Below are 20,287 nucleotides of genomic sequence, written 5' to 3'. Positions count from 1 at the left end.
GTACGCGGGCCTCCCCCTGCTGCGGCCTCTCCCGTTGCAGGGCACAGGCTCCGGACGCGCAGGCCCAGCGGCCACGGCCCACGGGCCCAGCCGCTCCGCGGCACGCGGGACCCTCCCAGACCGGGGCGCGAACCCGGCCCCCCCGCCCCGGCAGGCGGACGCGCAACCACTGCGCCACCAGGGAAGCCCTACATGTTCTTTTAATAATCAGGAAACTGAGCAAAATGTTTACTTCAATCTACAGTTCAAAGTACCCATGATACAAAAGGGAATTCACTGCTATTCAAGAGCGGCATGAATTCCACAACAGTACTTCTGTACCTCAAGTAACAAAAGAATCACCTGCTGCATATAAGCATCCTGAAGTAGCTGCTGCTGCTGCTGAGGATGACGATGCTGCAGATGAAGCTGCTGCAATCTCCAGTCTCCCTGCTGTAGCTGCTGAAGTACTCGATGCTGCTGTGGAGGCTGCTGAGTGGGCCCCTGACCCAGTAAAATCTCAGGGCCATTTCCAGGTCTCAGCGCTCCTAAAAGAGGTTTCCGAAAACTTACATTAACATACTCATGACTTCAATAAAATAGCTGCATTTCAAAACACGCATTCCAATAATCATAAACCAAGGCATTCATACCCTTATCTTATAGAAACTTCCATGTGCGTATAGTCTAAAGGGATTATTTACTATAATAAAAGTACCCATGAAAGTTAATTTTGTCAGTTACAACTCATGAACAAGTCAACATCTTAGAAACACTTAATCTTTCACACTTCATCTCTCCATGAACACACCAACCATGCCAATTTGAAATGTTCCACATTTCTCAACCGTATCATGCACCTTCATGAGTTTGCATCTTTGCTGACATGACTCTCTGTCTAGAATGCCACTTTCCACCCACTGCAACTCTTCTTACCTTTAAAGTTTATCTCAAATCTCTCTTCCTTCTTCCTTCCTTTAGTGCTTCCACTCAGTTTATAACATTTCTTTTTGCCTTGCACATATTAATTGTTCACATGGTTATTTCCTAACTGAAGGATGGGGTGAAGACTTATTATTTCTTTTAGTGCCCCAAAGAACTTTTTACATAACAGATGTTCAATAAATGCTGCTGTAGTGAATCTACTAACACTGTCTCCTAAATGGGCATTTTTTAATAAGCTTTATAAATTTTACCATAGGAAATTCCTATGAATAAACGTTTGAAATAACCAAAAAAAGATGAGACAGACAACTTCAAAAAGAGGAAATGCAATATACTATAATTTCTATATTCTCTTCCAACAAGTTACCATAAATTCAAATATGATTCTTTAACACTAAGGGGAGAAAAGGAGGGAGAGTGCAAGAAGAGAGAGAGAAGGATTCTTTCTCATCAATGTTAATGTCTTCAAACCTCCACAGGCCTTAAGAATATACAATGGAGAAAAGACAGGCTCTTCAATAAGTGGTGCTGGGAAAACTGGACAGCTACATGTAAAAGAATGAAATTAGAACACTCCCTAACACCATACACAAAAATAAACTCAAAATGGATTAAAGACCTAAATGTAAGGCCAGACACTATCAAACTCTTAGAGGAAAACATAGGCAGAACACTCTATGACATAAATCACAGCAAGATCCTTTTGGACCCACCTCCTAGAGAAATGGAAATAAAAACATAAATAAACAAATGGGACCTAATGAAACTTAAAAACTTTTGCACAGCAAAGGAAACCATAAACAAGAAGAAAAGACAACCCTCAGAATGGGAGAAAATATTTGCAAATGAAGCAACTGACAAAGGATTAATCTCCAAAATTTACAAGCAGATCATGCAGCTCAACATCAAAAAAACGAACAACCCAATCCAAAAACGGGCAGAAGACCTAAACAGACATTTCTCCATAGAAGATATACAGACTGCCGACAAACACATGAAAGAATGCTCAACATCATTAATCATTAGAGAAATGCAAATCAAAACTACAATGCGATATCATCTCACACCGATCAGAATGGCCATCAGCAAATCTACAAACAATAAATGCTGGAGAGTGTGTGGAGAAAAGGGAACCCTCATACACTGTTGGTGGGAATGTTAATTGATAGAGCCATTATGGAGAACAGTATGGAGGTTCCTTAAAAAACTACAAATAGAACTACCATACGACCCAGCAATCCCACTACTGGGCATATACCCTGAGAAAACTGTAATTCAAAAAGAGTCATGTACCACAAAGTTCATTGCAGCTCTATTTACCATAGCCAGGACATGGAAGCAACCTAAGTGCTATATACAATGGAATATTACTCAGCCATAAAAAGAAACGAAATTGAGTTATTTGTAGTGAGGTGGATGGACCTAGAGTCTGTCATACAGAGTGAAGTAAGTCAGAAAGAGAAAAACAAATACCGTATGCTAACACATATATATGGAATCTAAAAAAAACAAAAATGGTCATGAAGAACCTAGGGGCAAGATGGGAATAAAGATGCAGACCTACTACAGAATGGACTTGAGGATACAGGGAAGGGGAAGGGTAAGCTAGGACAAAGTGAGAGAGTGGTAGTGTATATATGGACATATATACACTACCAAAAGGTAAAATAGATAGCTAGTGGGAAGCAGCTGCATAGCACAGGGAGATCAGCTCGGTGCTTTGTGACCACCTAGAGGGATGGGATAGGGAGGGTGGGAGGGAGGGAGACGCAAGAGGGAGGAGATATGGGGATATATGTATATGTATAACTGATCATTTTGTTATAAAGCAGAAACTAACACACTATTGTAAAGCAATTATACGCCAATAAAAATGTTTAAAAAAAAAAAACTCCACAGGCCTTAAATTCAACACCTCTATGAAAATCGTTTTATAACTGTTTCTACTTCTTCCAATTACAAAAAAATGGCATCTTCATTTTAATTATTCTTGAAAATGTTTATAAAAATACAGGAAGAAAATTAAAACCATAATTCCACCACACAGACATAACCATGATTAGCCTTTTAAGTGTATTTATTTCCAGTTGGAAGAGTATTAAAAAGTTCAGCTCCTCAGCTATACTTTCATCTTTAAGGCCCTGATGTCTAACTGAAGAACACTTTCAGCTGCAGGTGAAGCCCAATCACAAGCCAATGAGCACCATGCAATAACTCATGGAACTCACCTCTCACCTCACTGTGACTTCTCTTTAGTGTTATCAAGCTGAACAGAGCTCCCTGGTTCTCAAGCCAAGCCCACAGAGCACCGGAGAACTCCCAAAAAACATCACTACAATCCTACATGAAAACCATGCTTTCGAGTACATCATTAAATCCTCATACTATTATTCCCCATTTTACAAATGATGAAATGAAGGCTCAGAGAAGTTCAGTAAATTCATGAGTTAAAGACAAATGATAAACTGGAAGAAAATATTTACAATATATTTGGCAAAGAATATTCAGAATACATAAGTATAAAATCTTCAGAGCAATAAAAAGTAAATAAAAGACAAACCATCTCATGGAAAATTGCAAAAGACAATTCACAGAAGAAAACAAATGGTCAGTAAACATGAAACAGTAACATTAATCAGGAATATTAAAATAAAATCAAAAATGTTTCACCTGTCAATAGGGAAACATTTTTAAAAAACCAATACTATCAAGTGTTGGTAAAGACAGGGATGAAAAGACACTCACACCTTGTTGGTGCTATAGCGTAAATTTCTGAAGTCTTCTTTAGATGGTAATTTGGAGTATCTGAATAATTTTAAATGAGTGTACTTAATAGCCTCCTCAAAAGAATGCTGACATGGAAATCAAGTGTTCATTATAAAGATGTTTACCACAACACTATTAATAATAGCAAATATTGGAAATAACCAAAAAGGTTTTATAAACTATGGTACATTCATATGATGGAATATCACATACCTATTAAAAACTACATGGTAGATCTATATGCACTGATATGCAAAGCTCTCCAAAGTATATTACATTAAAAAAAAAAATCAAGTTGTAGAGAACTATGTATAGTATGAATCCATTTGTGTTTAACCCAACGTGAATTATTTATACCTGTGTATATGCATGCAAGAAAATAAAAAAGGACTAGGAGGATGTATACCAAACTGCTGCTAGTTTACTCTGGAAAGAAAAAGAATGGGGACTTTTACATTGTTCTGAATGCTATTGTATTGTATGAATATATTTTAAAAATTTATTCATGTGTTACTTTTTTTTTAAACATCTTTATTGGAGTATAATTGCTTTACAATGGTGTGTTAGTTTCTGCTTTATAACCAAGTGAATCAGCTATACATATACGTATATCCCCATATCTCCTCCCTCTTGCGTCTCCCTCCCACCTTCCCTATCCCGCTCCTCTAGGTGGTCACAAAGCACTGAGCTGATCTCCCTGTGCTATGCGGCTGCTTCCCACTAGCTATCTATTTTACGTTTGGTAGTGTATATATGTCCATGCCACTCTCTTACTTTGTCCCAGCTTACTCTTCCCCCTCCCTGTGTCCTCAAGTCCATTCTGTAGTAGGTCTGTGTCTTTATTCCCGTCTTGCCCCTAGGTTCTTCATGACCTTTTTTTTTTTTTTAGATTCCATACTTTTTATATAAGATTTAATGAGAAAAGCAATGTCAAGAGATGTACATATGGGGGGAAAAATAGTATTTTTTTTCAACTTAAGCTAGAAGCATGAAAGAAAGAGAAATGGTGCCCCTGACATGAGGGGTAGGCCTGACACACTTAGGTCTAGGTGTTTTCATGATAAACATAAACAATTTTACAGAACACTGACATCAGACAAAGCCATCCTATGACCATGATGGACCAGGACAAGACTACTCCATTATCATGTCTCAACACTGACAAAATCAGGAACACTGTCCAAACCAGAAAAATGACCAAACCTCTCTCAATCCTGGCCAATATGACTAAATGCTGCTTCATTTCCAAATGAGGCGTTTGCTTCCCTCCTTCTAGATGATGATAATGATATTATAGCCCCACCTCCCCAAAATTACCTAAAACAAGCCCAAATCCCTTAATACGTGTTTTCAGACACCTTCTTACTGAGATACTCCCACAGATTTCCAGGGCACCTGAGTAATAAACCAAATTTATTCAAATATAGGTGTGTTCCTAGAGGTCTTTGGCTGAAGGGCCAAAATACGTGATAGGGAAGCCTAATAGCGGGACTTCCCTGGCGGTCCAGTGGTTAAAACTCCACACTTCCACTGCAGGTGGCACAGGTTCAATCCCTGGTCAGGGAACTAAGATCCCTCGTGCCGCACGTCACAGCCAAAAAAAAAAGAAAAAAAGAAAAAAATTAAATAAATAAATACAGCTTTATTTTTTTAAAAAAAAGAAAATAAAGAATAGCATTGGGCTTCCCTGGTGGCGCAGTGGTTGGGGGTCCGCCTGCCGATGCAGGGGACGTGGGTCCGGAAGGATCCCACATGCCGCGGAGCGGCTGGGCCTGTAAGCCATGGTCTCTGAGCCTGCGCGTCCAGAGCCTGTGCTCCGCAGCGCGAGAGGCCACAGCAGTGAGAGGCCCGCGTACCACAAATCCTCAAGTCCATTCTGTAGTAGGTCTGTGTCTTTATTCCCGTCTTGCCCCTAGGTTCTTCATGACCTTTTTTTTTTTTTAGATTCCATACTTTTTATATAAGATTTAATGAGAAAAGCAATGTCAAGAGATGTACATATGGGGGGAAAAATAGTATTTTTTTTCAACTTAAGCTAGAAGCATGAAAGAAAGAGAAATGGTGCCCCTGACATGAGGGGTAGGCCTGACACACTTAGGTCTAGGTGTTTTCATGATAAACATAAACAATTTTACAGAACACTGACATCAGACAAAGCCATCCTATGACCATGATGGACCAGGACAAGACTACTCCATTATCATGTCTCAACACTGACAAAATCAGGAACACTGTCCAAACCAGAAAAATGACCAAACCTCTCTCAATCCTGGCCAATATGACTAAATGCTGCTTCATTTCCAAATGAGGCGTTTGCTTCCCTCCTTCTAGATGATGATAATGATATTATAGCCCCACCTCCCCAAAATTACCTAAAACAAGCCCAAATCCCTTAATACGTGTTTTCAGACACCTTCTTACTGAGATACTCCCACAGATTTCCAGGGCACCTGAGTAATAAACCAAATTTATTCAAATATAGGTGTGTTCCTAGAGGTCTTTGGCTGAAGGGCCAAAATACGTGATAGGGAAGCCTAATAGCGGGACTTCCCTGGCGGTCCAGTGGTTAAAACTCCACACTTCCACTGCAGGTGGCACAGGTTCAATCCCTGGTCAGGGAACTAAGATCCCTCGTGCCGCACGTCACAGCCAAAAAAAAAAGAAAAAAAGAAAAAAATTAAATAAATAAATACAGCTTTATTTTTTTAAAAAAAAGAAAATAAAGAATAGCATTGGGCTTCCCTGGTGGCGCAGTGGTTGGGGGTCCGCCTGCCGATGCAGGGGACGTGGGTCCGGAAGGATCCCACATGCCGCGGAGCGGCTGGGCCTGTAAGCCATGGTCTCTGAGCCTGCGCGTCCAGAGCCTGTGCTCCGCAGCGCGAGAGGCCACAGCAGTGAGAGGCCCGCGTACCACAAAAAAAAAAAAAAAAGAATAGCATCTCCAACCCAAAAGGTAGAAAAAGGAAAACACTGCATGCTTACTATGAAACAGAATTTTCCTAGATACCATACACCTTGTTATTTACTCTTTATTACTCTTTATAATAGGCAGAATGGTTGTTTTCCCATTTTACAGAAGAGAACAGTGAGGCTAAGAAATGGTAAAATGGGAATTGGACATAAAAGACTTCAAATTCCCCTTTTGTTCCCTTTTCCCTTTCCCTATTCCTCCATCGGGTATGCCTGATCACCACAGGCATATGTTACATCAGATAACATAAATGTCTTCCCTGAGCATATACTTTACCTAATAGTAGTAACAGTAGTTAATAGGGAACATTTCTTAAGGACATATTATGTGGCAGACATTATAGTACGCAGTCATTTAATCTTCACAACAGTCCCATAAGATAGGTACTAGTATTTTCATAACACATTTCTAAAAAATAGGAGAAATAGGACTCAAATCCAGGTTCTTAAGACTCAACATGTAGGCTTTTAACCATTAGAGTATCCTAATTTAAAACATACTAGTTGAAAACACTTTAACATTAAAGCTTTGTGAGGCTAGAGTTTCAAATTCCTCCTTTCCAATACAATATAGAATTTTCTATACTCTTGAACTTTAGTATCAACCTCGAACCCTACTAGTCGATGACTCTAGAGATAAGCAGTTTGTGAGCTTTTCATACCATACTTTTATACTGCCAGTACCTTACCTTTGCTGACAACATTAGGAAAACAATTAGGTGGGTTTATTAGACATTAGTAGCTTTATGTTTCTTAAAGCACTATGTGACATATCTGCTTCACAATAGTAAGTCTGCCAATAATTTACATTTCTAGGAAATCAAGCCATAAAAGGTTTATGTAACTTAACTAAAAAGGGGATGAGGTTGGCAGAGCTGTATCACCTTTTGGTCTGTGGTTACTGAATTCACCAGGAGCTGGGACTTTAACAGGTATTGCTGAACTTTGAATGGTCAGCACACTAGGAGTGGCAGTAGTAGAATTCGCCTTTGGTCTCTGTCTTGGTGCAATTGAGGTTTCTGTTGGTCCAATGGTATCTGTTATTCTACAACAGAAGAACACATGTCATTCCAAATACTGGGATCATTTCTAACTTACTATTTGTTCTATAAAGGATCTATTTCAACAGATGCATATTTATTATTATTGATGATCATGTTAGTCCTCTTGGCTTCTTCCTAAGTCTCATTTTCAAGTACTAAATGTTTAATGAAGATAAGAAAGTAAATAAAATAAAGCTAACCAATTTCCTCAAGCCAGAGTGCTACCACTTATAGTCTGCCACCGGAGCTGGCAGAAAAAGAGTATAGAATTGCTCTTAAGGAGATAAAATAAAGGAAGCAAACAGAAGTCTTCCCAATAAGGTTTTGGACAAAACTGAGAGCCAACTCTCTAAACCAGTCAGAGAAATAAAAATAAGAAACAACAAACAACAGTCTCCTTTAGCTTGGACTCTTGGCTTAAGAAAAAAAAAAGAATAGGGCCTAAGGCATGTAAAACAAAAGAAGCCAAAACTTTTAACTGGTGGAGCTATCAGCTCACATTCAGCATCTTGAATCTTTAACTTTGCTTTACTTAAAACACTGAATGGAAATTATATAAAAGTTTTCCCACTAGGACTTAGTTTAGGCCACAAATGTGAGTGGTCAAGTGCAAAGCAGTTTTGAAAGCAAGAGACACTAAATATAATTCAAGGAGACACAGACATTTGCTTTTCTCTTTCAAAAACAGCCAGGAAAAATCTTTAACTTACATATTTATCAACTCTGCTTTCTATAAATTCAGAACAAAAACTCGAACACTTAATAGGGTCTATGTTCACTTTTCAAAAGGATTGCAATAAAATCTCCTTATCAAGTTCCCTTAGCACATTTTCAAAATGATCTGACGCTTAAAAGTTTTGCATACATATGATTTATCAAGTACACATCTTCGGCATTTAGAGAAAGTCCCGTCTATCGTAACTGCACAGAACTCTACAGTTCTTTCCTCTATCTGGAGATACCACAAGAGGGAGCCCTCTCAACAACTATCTTTCTCAGAAAGAAAGGATGTGAAATTGAATCAAAAGATTTTGGAAAATCATAGAAATGCATTGTATGTGTGCTGTTTTCTAAAAATAACATTTGTGTTTTAGACGGGATGGGGATGGTACAAGTCATATGAAAATAGAACTAAAAGGCTATAAAAAGATCATGTATACATGTAACCAATTATATCTCATTTAATCTAATTATTTATTGAGTTCAAATTATGGATATGGCACTAAAACCAATGCTGTACTGCCTAATCTCAAGTAATTTGGGGGAAATATTGTATACAATCTTTCTATTTGTCTACCCATTCTTCATTAAGTGGGTAGTATATAGGCCAGACCTCACCCTGCCTTGTTCCTGTTCTAAATAGCTCCGTAAAGGATTCACAACACACATGAGCAGGGCAAACCTCTAAAAAGCATATTAAAAGTTCTGCAGACTTTGTTTAGTCTAGTGTTTCCTAACTTATTTCACTAATGTACCAATACCTATTATACAGTTACTGATATCCAGCTAATAGGGCTCAGTACCCTGTCTTCAAAGAATTTACAGTCTACCTAGGAAGATATGGCACATGTTCATGAAAATATAATAAAATATAAGACAGAAAAAGTAACCAGCACTAAGTTAGTACTGTGAAGAGTTTCATGGAGGAGTAATTTTACCTTTAACCTAACTTGGCTAGAGAAGGCTCAGGTGAGAACTGGAGGTTAAACATAAATATGATTTCATCAGACAGTAAAAGAAAGTAAGCAGTCTATGAAGAAATGGGAGGAGAATGCCTGGATTCGGCAAAGTGAAAATACAAACTTAACTAAAATGAAAGAAAGAGTAATTACTGATATCAACACTGCTACGCAACTTCCTTTGCACTATTGTAGCAGACACAAAGCTGGTTTTTTGCTTCCATTCTTTTCTTTTCTGCTGACTAGCCTGAACAATCTTCCTAAAATACAAACACTCTCTTCTCTTAAAATCCTTCAGTGTTTCCATCTGCCAGGGCAGTGATTCTCAACCCTTCCATCTTTAAGATATAAATCACATAAGTTTCACATGTGTAACAGTCCCAAGAGCAGATGCAAATTTTGGGGAGGTGGATGGGGGCTTTTAAGAAGTGAAACAAAAAGTGCCACTGACTGAAGGCAGGGCAGGCAGATAATAATCATAAAAGCTTTAAAACATGTAAATAATGATACTGGCTATTTAAAGATTCCCCCTCCTCCCCTCTCTGGAAATATGCCTTTTACATGGAAAAAAAAAGAAGATTTACAACTTTTTAACATTTAGAATTTTTCAACTTCTTTACTGATACTATCAATAAAAAGTAAACTTATATTATTGACCAATAAGCACCAATGAACCCTATTTTTTAATATACATAATATATAGATTTAACATACTATGAATAGCATTGTGAATTTTAATTAACTATTTCATTAACTATTTCATTTCCTTATAATTGTATAGCTGTAACTTGCGTCATGGTGAAAAGATATTCAAAGCATTACTGTTCAGTTGACTCATGCTTTTTAAAAAATTTGTATCTACTTTCTTAAAGATTTAATCATTAACAAAATAATTATTTTAAAATACAAGTAACAATAAAATTCAACTAACAAGTCTTACAATAATTCATAATGACCACTCAACTATAACAGCAGTTGCTAACTACAGCTATGTCATGGGTAAGACAGTCAGTCATGCGGGATTCCTGCAAGTTAGATGTCACATTACTCTTTCGTCTCTTACTCAAAAGAGTATTTTAAATTTAAGTGGATGAAGGTAATGTCTTTAGAGTGATGTCATATTTTTTTAAAAAAACTAAGTCATTCTCAAGTGATATTTCAATAATTTACAAATAAGAGATTATTTATAACACACCTGACAACCAAGTTCCAAATAGTAGAACTGACTGCAAAATTGAAAACTCACTGGCCTAAAGGCCAAAATCCAAATTTCTCAGCATGACATATAAACAAAGTTGCTCAAGACTGATATTTACCTACCCCTCCTCAGCTTCATTTCCCACCACTCCTGTATATGTGCCCTTATTATGCCCCAGCCTTGTAGCTTCACAAAGGCTGTCCTCACCGGCAATGTTTGCCTGCTATGGTTTCACTGCCCATCATTCCAAGTGACTAGACTATTCATCCTTCAAGAAAGAGTCCAGCAACTCCCACCGGATTCTTCCTGTGCTCCTGTCTTCTTTCCCTTCCTCCACCCTCAGAGCTGCCTGATATCTATCAAGGTGTGACTGTTCACCCGTCTATCTTCATTTGGATCAGAACTCCCTGGAAATAAACACTGCTGCTTTTTCTTTGTGGTCTCCGTATCTGTATCTTGCATGTAACAAGTGCATGACAAATATTTTTTATGTATTTTATGTCAAATAAAATACTTTGCATAAGTAAAATACAATACAAAAATCTGTGACCAAGAAATCTCCCCAAATGTAATATTAAGCCTGTCTGATAATCTAAAATACAGTCTTGCTTATTAACTTTTAAACTCGAGAAAAAAAATAAATCAGTCATTAATTCAATCATTAGTCAGATTTAGGTCTTTTTTTTTTTTTTTTTTTGTGGTATGTGGGCCTCCCTCTGCTGTGGCCTCTCCCGTCGCGGAGCACAGGCTCCGGACGCGCAGGCCCAGCGGCCACGGCTCACGGGCCCAGCCGCTCCGCGGCACGCGGGATCCTCCCAGACCGGGGCGCGAACCCGGTTCCCCTGCATCGGCAGGCGGACGCGCAACCACTGCGCCACCAGGGAAGCCCCAGATTTAGGTCTTAACCTATGTAATTTGTATCAAACATTAATGTAGTAAAGAACTATAAAAATTATTTAAAACATTATATTTCTTTATCAGTCTTAAAAGTATTACCATTATAACCACTCATTATAAATTATACATAGCTATTTTTTCTTTCAGTAAATTAAAAAAAAAGTCATACTAGCTATTAAGTAAAACATAAAATCTTATAAATTAGTTGCCACGTGATGAAATGACAACTCCCCCCTGTAAAAGGACCCAGTGTAATATCACCAGTTACACAATCACTTTGTGATTGCTGAGGGGGAGCAGTTCAAGTGCAACTGCTGTCAAACCCTGTTATATCATATAAAAAAGCTTATTCTGTACTTGCAATAAGGAATACGACATACCACATACAATAAGGAATACGACATTTTTTGTGGGTGAAGATGATATTTAATGAATGACACTTGCTAGGATTAAAAACAAGAACTGTCCTCTTTTTTTAAAAATGCCTTTTCAAATTTCAGCATAGTTTTGCCTACCTGGCTTTTATTTGGCTTTTCCTAGAAGCTGCTTCACTAGCAGTCATCGGTTCAGGAAGAGCTGAAGGAATAGGAGAATTCTTGGAAGAAAAAAATAAAACTTTTCATTTTAGTTTTTATTTCAATTGCAGACAGCTTTACTTAAACACTACAGATACATTCTTAAATTTTAAAAGTATTGTCTGTGAGACAATCTCTTCACCTCAAATATCTATAAACTGTTCACATATATTTGCAAATATCAGTGCATGTTATACAAATGTCACTTTCATATTTGTGCTCCACAGAAACCCTTGGAAAATAAACAGAACAACATCATTATATCCACTTTACAAATGGGTAAATCTTGGGTATAAAGGATTATATTACACTTGTAAATCAATGACTATTTCACACTCTTTGGAAGAAGAAGCAAAACACCAAGCACATGAATACCCTGCTGTTTTACATACTGCAGGTAATTTTCATGACACTGCTTGTCAAGTCTAGAAAACAAGAGCAGAGGCTTCACTCATTTGTTTATCCTCTATAATGTTTGGCTTATAGTAAGTACTCAATAAATGTTTGCTGAGTGAAAAGCTAAAAATCCAGGCAAATGTCAAATAAAGCTACTTTCATTACTAGAATGTTAGTAATGACTTTCAGCTTCAACCGAGAATATATTATATTGACATAGTAAGAACTTCAAAAAACAAAAAGGAAAAGGTACCAAATTCCTTCTTTTTTCTCAGTGGGGTGGATTACATTATACACAAAGGAAACCTATAAGAACAAGTCAGGCCAGAATGATCTTCACAATGTTGAGAACAGCTTAAAAATCACTGATGATTCTAGACTTTTATTAAAATTAGCAGACTCGCCATATACTGTTAATCTGATGTAGTTAAGTATGCAGACACCAGATACAATTCAAAGCCTTTGCATGGTAATAGCTATTACCAACTCAGCTTCCCTGCACTAGACACTGGGTTTTACATTTATTATTTCTAACCCTCATAATTACTATCCCTGTTTTACAGAAAAAGTAACAAACTATTAAGTAACTCCCCAAAATATACAAAATCAGTCACTGATAAAGACAGAACTGAACCCAGTTCCCTGCATTTACAATGCCTATGCTCTTTACGCCAAAGGTAACCAAACTTTAGAGTGCTTAGTGTCTCAGTAATTTTTCATGACACCCGGCCCCACCCTGCTCCCCAAAAATGTAACAGTCCTGTTTTTTCAACAGTTAGGCCCAAACAACTTAATAATAGTAGTTTGTGCTGTATCAGACAGAGGTCACTGTGTTTCCCTCAAATATGCAAAATATCCTGCAGTGCCCTCAAGTCCACTGTAGCTCCCCAGAGCACCACAGTATGCAGTTTGGCAACTGTAGCTTAGTATCAAAAATACTAATCCACAGGGCTTCCCTGGTGGCGCAGTGGTTGAGAATCCGCCTGCCGATGCAGGGGACACGGGTTCGTGCCCCGGTCTGGGAAGATCCCATATGCCGCGGAGCGGCTGGGCCCGTGAGCCACGGCCGCTGAGCCTGCGCGTCCGGAGCCTGCACTCCGCAACAGGAGAGGCCACAACAGTGAGAGGCCCTTGTACCGCCAAAAAAAAAAAAAAATACTAATCACAAACATACTATGAGACCACTTGTCTTGAAACAAGTAACTCTGAAAGTATATATATCTGCACAGATAAAAAATTCATATCCTACTTGCAAAACTACTTACATTGATGTTGGAGACTGGACAATCCTTTTTGGCAAATTTAAATGCAAAATATGACACTTGAAATATATCGGGTCTACGTTCTGGATCCGGTTCAAGCATGAACCCTGCAAGAATAGATCAAAATGTTAAGACGTTTCATTGAACACGGAAGCAATTAGGGGTACATTAAAAGGATTAAATAAATAAATAAATAAATATATATATATATATATACACACACACACACATATATATATTATATATATATATTTCCATTCTAAGAGCAGTGATGATTCCAGCAAACTTTGTTAACATATACAGAAAACATTAGAATTGCTATTTTATACATTATCCCAAACTAAAGACAAATCAGTCCTAGAACAGTTCTCTACTGAAAGTATGAATGACAAATGTGAATATTTTTCTGGGACCCTAACGCAAAAGAAAAAGTGAGTTTAGTAAACACTGGGAATTATCCAAAAAAGTTCCAGGGCTATAGTAGGGGTCCTTATTTTCACTATTATCTAAAATACCTCTACTAATTTTTAAGTGCTCCTAAATCATTGAGAAGACTAAATTGTATGCATTATAATCTGTTTAACAAAGTAGTACAGGGTTGGCACTATAATTTTCCTAAAACATGCTTTTTTCCCACACTGATGATAGCAATATTCATCATAGTTCTGTATTTCAACATGCTATCCACATCATGTTCAGAAGTACAAGCATAATTTTATGGTTCTATTATGAACAGATTTCACACCAACCCTACAGCATTGTTTGAAAGGCCTGACCTTTTTTCTAACCAAAATGACCACTACCACTTGTCAATTTCTTGAACTACTTGTTAATTTACAATTTCACAAGAAGGTTGACATTTATACTCAATTACATATCTAAAAAAATCCATATTTTGTTAAAGTAGTCTTCATATTCTAACGCTGCTTCATTGATTAACCCTAAGTTCTTATCTTATTCAAATCATTTTTAAACCTATCTGCAATGTAAAATTTACAGCATTAATTAGATAACATTCTAAAATTTACTAACAAAATTATGTACAGAGATATCAAGGTATATAAACAGCTAAATTAAAATTATAAATTAAAATGAATTAAATCTACCTTTCAAACTTAGGTAATATTTGAACAAACAATGTAATACATCTCCAACAGCATGATAAATTTATTTGCTAAAAACATGGTTGTTTGGCAAGTGACACTAAGCACAAACAAAAATTTATTTGGGAGATTCTGAACTCAGTTTTATTATATTCTGCATATCACTTGATTTTATATACTTAAAAGGGCTAACAGATATCACTTATAAAATTGATATTTTACTATTGTATCACCAATGTTAGAAATAACTCAGAACATTTAATTCTTATATTTATTAATGTATATTCAACTTCATTCAAATCCAGAAAAGATCTGAAAAATCTACAAGGTTTATTTCATCCTCCAAAGTTATATTTTATCTTGATACCAACAGATATTACATGTTCTAAAAGTAACAACAGTACATGATATGGGGATAAATTTAAACAGACTTTTACCAATGTGGGTAGAACTGATAACATCTTATAAGCAAACAAAAGGACCTCTAACTCCCCTGGCTCATGTTTCCATGTGGGAATACATCTTCTGGAGGCACTTTAGTTTGTTGAACTGTACTGATACCATTTATGTGACATAAAATCAGCCTAAAAGGTCATGACTAGCATTTATTTTAGTAAAATAGAATAGAAAATATTAGAGTGCATTACTGTAAGTATAAGCAATGTTTCAAGAAACTTGGTTTATGTGTATGTATATATAAAATGTATTTTTTACCATGGATCACTGTCAAGCAGTTTGAAAACCACTGTGCTAGTGACCTCTCTCTATTAGTATAATACATTTCTCTCCAAGGGAAAGACAGTGATTTGTCTAATTCAGACTAGAAAAAAAGAAATAAGCACCCACACGTGTCCATCTCTTTGCTCTTTCTTTCAACAGTTTATTCTCAGGACATGTATGTTCTCTACAGAAACATGTTTTGCAAGTGGCCTACTTCTGTGGAAGAAGTCCATGGTTTTCCAACATTGTCTACGACTCTGTGAGAGTATATTTGGGGGTTGTATATGCATTAATAGGCCCATTTGGCTTCGGAGTCCATTCTGCAATCTGCTTTGTCATTTTATCTAATGAGATCCTGTGCCCCATCTCTAATTTGGTTCTAAATTCAAAGTATGAAGAGGCTGAAACCCAAAGTAGAACATGGTTACATTTTTATCTCTGAATATTTTTATATTGAAGCTTATCAGTCATTTAAAAAGAAAAAGAAAAAATCTCAATAAGGCATTGTTAAAGCACTTAATAATGTAATTTTCCAAACTCTCCAAAAGAATGGATTGCAAAATGTACTCCTAGATTACTGAATGATGTAATCTGGAGTGTAGAGGTATCAGTTCTAATCCAGCTAAACACTGGAGCATATCTACCAAAAATGACAATTTCAGGGCTTCCCTGGTGGCGCAGTGGTTGCGCGTCCGCCTGCCGATGCAGGGGAACCGGGTTCGCGCCCCGGTCTGGGAGGATCCCACATGCCGCGGAGCAGCTGGGCCCGTGAGCCATGGCCGCTGGGCCTGCGCGTCCGGAGCCTGTGCTCCGCAACGGGAGAGGCCACAACAGAGGGAGGCCAGCATACCACAAAAAAAAAAAAAAAAAAATGACAATTTCAATTTTTAAGTAGTTGATCCAAAGCCATTTTCTCTCACAATAATTAAACCTCAAGTCTAGTGTTTTATTTAACTCCTACTTCATGACAATAAAACCATATCATCTATAGAAATATGCTCCTGAGGAGAAGAAGTAGATTAAGGAATACATGTGTCTAATTCATCCAAAAGTGAATCAAGTAATTAAGTTTTTAAAAAAAGACAGAGAAGCTAGAATACACCCTTGTTTACCCAACTTAATATAATCATGTGAGTCAGCACAAGACCATTCCCATTAACCTTGATTCTACTGTAAATATAAAATCGACTTTTAAAAAGTAAGCCATATAGAAATGGAAGGATATTTCTCTGCTCCTCTTACTTGTGTGACTCTATTGACACAAATATCACTAATTCAACCTAAGAACACAGAACAGTCTCAGCATTGAAGGTAGTATATGACTAAACCACCACCATATTTCCAACTGATGTATCAGACTATCTGATAAAAATCACTTGCCCAAGGCAGCTGAATTAATTATGCTTATTCTAATTTTGCAAAGGAAAGTACACCATCCATGCATATTCCAGCAGAAAGAGCAGCTAAAGGAGCAGTGGCTGCTGCAGCATAGCAGTGGCCAAGTTAACCTACGGTTACATCGAGGACACACACCAAAAATTAAATGAAGTAGTTTCCATTCAAGTTACATAAAATGATGGATCCATTCCGGATCCTAAGTAAAAGTTAAACCAGCATCTCTAATCTAACAGCTCAACAAATTTAATAGGAAAATACTTTGGACAGAGGTATGTTCCTGCTTAAAATTTGTTAACATTTTTTCCTTCCACAACGACACTTTTTCTCTCCCACAGACTTCCAGTTATTACACTTATAGTAATTTACCTGAAAAGAGAAATATCCACTCTAATTTTGCAATCATAAATACTTCAAGCATTAACTTTTTATTTTTGTCTGCTGACCTATGCAAAGTATTATAGAAACTTACATGTTAGGCAAAGATGTTCTACAAACCTTATTCTATAGACTGTTGAAATGAAACCAAATTTAGCAGCTAATAATAAATGTGTTCAATCATAATGTAAAGACTAATGGCACTATAAATATGCCAGGATAGTATATTTGGGATAGCCCTGGTAGCTGTTCCTAGAAGTTATTGATCACAGCCCTCTCTTTACATCTCCCCAAATGGTAACCCAGAGCCAATGACTGAAAACCTTCAAGGAAACCCTATCTTAATCTCTGATTTCTTTTCAAAGGTACATTAAAATGTCTGAGATTTTTTTCAACAAAAAAATATATAGGAAGACAGTGGGTGAAGACCATAAAAGAAGCAAGATTGGCCATGAGTTGATAATCACTGAAGCTGGGTGGCAGGTACACGATAAACCACTGCACTGTATGTATTTTTTAACTTCCATAATAAATCTTAAGTGTATCTAAATAAGCAAGTTCCTGGTTGCCCACAGAAAACAGGTATTAAAATAAATTTATTTATTATCAAAAAAACAAGAAATAACAAGTGTTGGTAAAATGTGGAAAAAAGGGAACCCTTGTGCAATGCTGATGGGAATGTAAATTGGTACAGCTACCGTGGTAAACAGTACAGAGGTCTTTCAAAAAGTTGAAAATAGCATACCATATAATCCATCAATTCTCCTTCTGAGTATGTATCTGAAGGAAACAAAAACACTAAAAAAGATATCGCCTCCCCCGTGTTCAATGCAGCATTATTTACAAAAGCCAAGATACGGAAGCAACCTAAGTATCCATCAATGGATGAATGGATAAAGAAAATGAGAGGGAGTTGAGGAAGATGGAGGAAGAGTAGGATGCGGAGATCACCTTCCTCCCCACAGATACACCAGAAATACATCTACACGTGGAACTGCTCCTATACAACACCCACTGAACGCTGGCAGAAGACCTCAGACCTCCCAAAAGGCAAGAAACTCCCCACGTGCCTGGGTAGGGCAAAAGAAAAAAGAATAAACAAAGACAAAAGAATAGGGACAGGACCTGCACCAGTGGGAGGGAGCTGTGAAGGAAGAAAGTTTTCCACACACTAGAAGCCCCTTCGCGGGTGGAGACTGCGGGTGGCGGAGGGTGGGGGGAGCTTCGGCGCCACGGAGGAGAGCGCAGCAACAGGGGTACGGAGGGCAAAGCGGAGAGATTCCCGCAGAGGATCGGTGCCGACCAGCACTCACCTGCCCGAGAGGCTTGTCTGCTCACCTGCCGGGGCGGGCAGGGGCTGGGAGATGAGGCTCGGGCTTCGGTCGGATCGCAGGGAGAGGACTGGAGTTGGCGGCGTGAACACAGCCTGAAGGGGTTAGTGCACCACAGCTAGCCGGGAGGGAGTCCGGGAAAAAGTCTGGAGCTGCCGAAGAGGCAAGAGACGTTTTCTTCCCTCTTTGTTTCCTGGTGCGTGAGGAGAGGGGATTAAGAACGCCGCTTAAAGGAGCTCCAGAGACGGGCGCGAGCCGCGGCTACCAGCGCGGACCCCAGAGATGGGCATGAGACGCTAAGGCTGCTGCTACCGCCACCAAGAAGCCTGTGTGTGAGCACAGGCCACTCGCCACACCTCCCCTCCCGTGAGCCTGTGCAGCCCGCCACTGCCAGGGTCCGGTGATGCAAGGACAACTTTCCCGGGAGAACGCACGCATGGTGCACATCAGGCTGGTGCAAAACCACATTAGCCTCTGCCGCCGCAGGCTCGCCCCGCACTCCGTACACCTCCCTCCCCCCGGCCTGAGTGAGCCAGAGCCCCTGAATCGGCGGCTACTTTAACCCTGTACTGTCTGAGCGAAGAACAGACGCTCTCAGGCGACCTATATGCAGAGGCAGGGACAAAGCCAAAGCTGAACCCCAGGAGCTGTGCGAACAAAGAAGAGAAAGGGAAATCTCTCCCAGCAGCCTCAGGGGCAGCGGATTAAATCTCCACAATCAACTTGATGTACCCTACATCTGTGGAATACCTGAAGAGACAACGAATCATCACAAATTGAGGAGGTCGACTTTGGGAGGAAGACAGATTATTTTTTCCCCTTTTCCTCTTTTTGTGAGTGTGTATGTGTATGCTTCTATGTGAGACTTTGTCTGTAAAGCTTTGCTTTCACCATTTGTCCTAGGGTTCTGTCTGCCCATTTTTTGTTTTTTTTACTTTTTTAAAAAAATTTTTTCTTAATAATTATTTTTTATTTTAATAACTTGATTTTATCTTACTTTATTTTATTTTATTTTATCCTCATTCTTTCTTTCTTTCTACTTTTTCTCCCTTTTATTCTGAGCCGTGTGGATGAAAGGCTCTTGGTGCTCCAGCCAGGAGTCAGTGCTGTGCCTCTGACGTGGGAGAGCCAACTTCAGGACACTGGTCCACAAGGGACCTCCCAGCTCCACGTAATATCAATTGGCGAGAGCTCTCCCAGAGATCTCCATCTCAACACCAACACCCAGCTTCACTCAACGACCAGCAAGCTACAGTGCTGGACACCCTATGCCAAACAACTAGCAAGACAGGAACACAACCCCACCCATTAGCAGAGAAGGGGCCTAAAATCATAATAAGGCCACAGACACCCCAAAACACACCACCAGACGTGGACCTGCCCACCAGAACGACAAGATCCAGCCTAATCCACCAGAACACAGGCACTAGTCTCCTCAACCAGGAAACCTACTCAATCCACTGAACCAACCTTAGCCACTGGGGACAGACACCAAAAACAACAGGAACTACGAACCTGCAGCCTGCGAAAAGAAGACCCCAAACACAGTAAGATAAGCAAAATGAGAAGACAGAAAAACACACAGCAGATGAAGGAGCAAGGTAAAAACCCACCAGACCTAACAAATGAAAAGGAAATAGGCAGTCTACC

General features: G+C 38.6%; 1 protein-coding gene across 1 annotated transcript in view; it reads right to left on the bottom strand.

Annotated features, from left to right (window-relative positions):
- Positions 1–20,287, bottom strand: part of BMP2K (BMP2 inducible kinase) — a 143,869-nt gene that overhangs the window by 36,095 nt on the left and 87,487 nt on the right. The window contains exons 8-11 of the mRNA XM_024115354.3: positions 13,714–13,817; positions 11,993–12,072; positions 7,545–7,705; positions 343–527 (exon numbers count right to left, since the gene is read on the bottom strand). Of these exons, the coding sequence (XP_023971122.1) occupies positions 343–527; positions 7,545–7,705; positions 11,993–12,072; positions 13,714–13,817 (530 nt within the window). The remainder of the gene's footprint in view (positions 1–342; positions 528–7,544; positions 7,706–11,992; positions 12,073–13,713; positions 13,818–20,287) is intronic.

The sequence above is a fragment of the Physeter macrocephalus genome, chromosome 7 (genome assembly GCF_002837175.3).
Source record: "Physeter macrocephalus isolate SW-GA chromosome 7, ASM283717v5, whole genome shotgun sequence".
Taxonomy (NCBI): domain Eukaryota; kingdom Metazoa; phylum Chordata; class Mammalia; order Artiodactyla; family Physeteridae; genus Physeter; species Physeter macrocephalus.
Note: the sequence above shows the minus strand (reverse complement) of the source record. Positions and strands in the feature narration are given on the sequence as shown.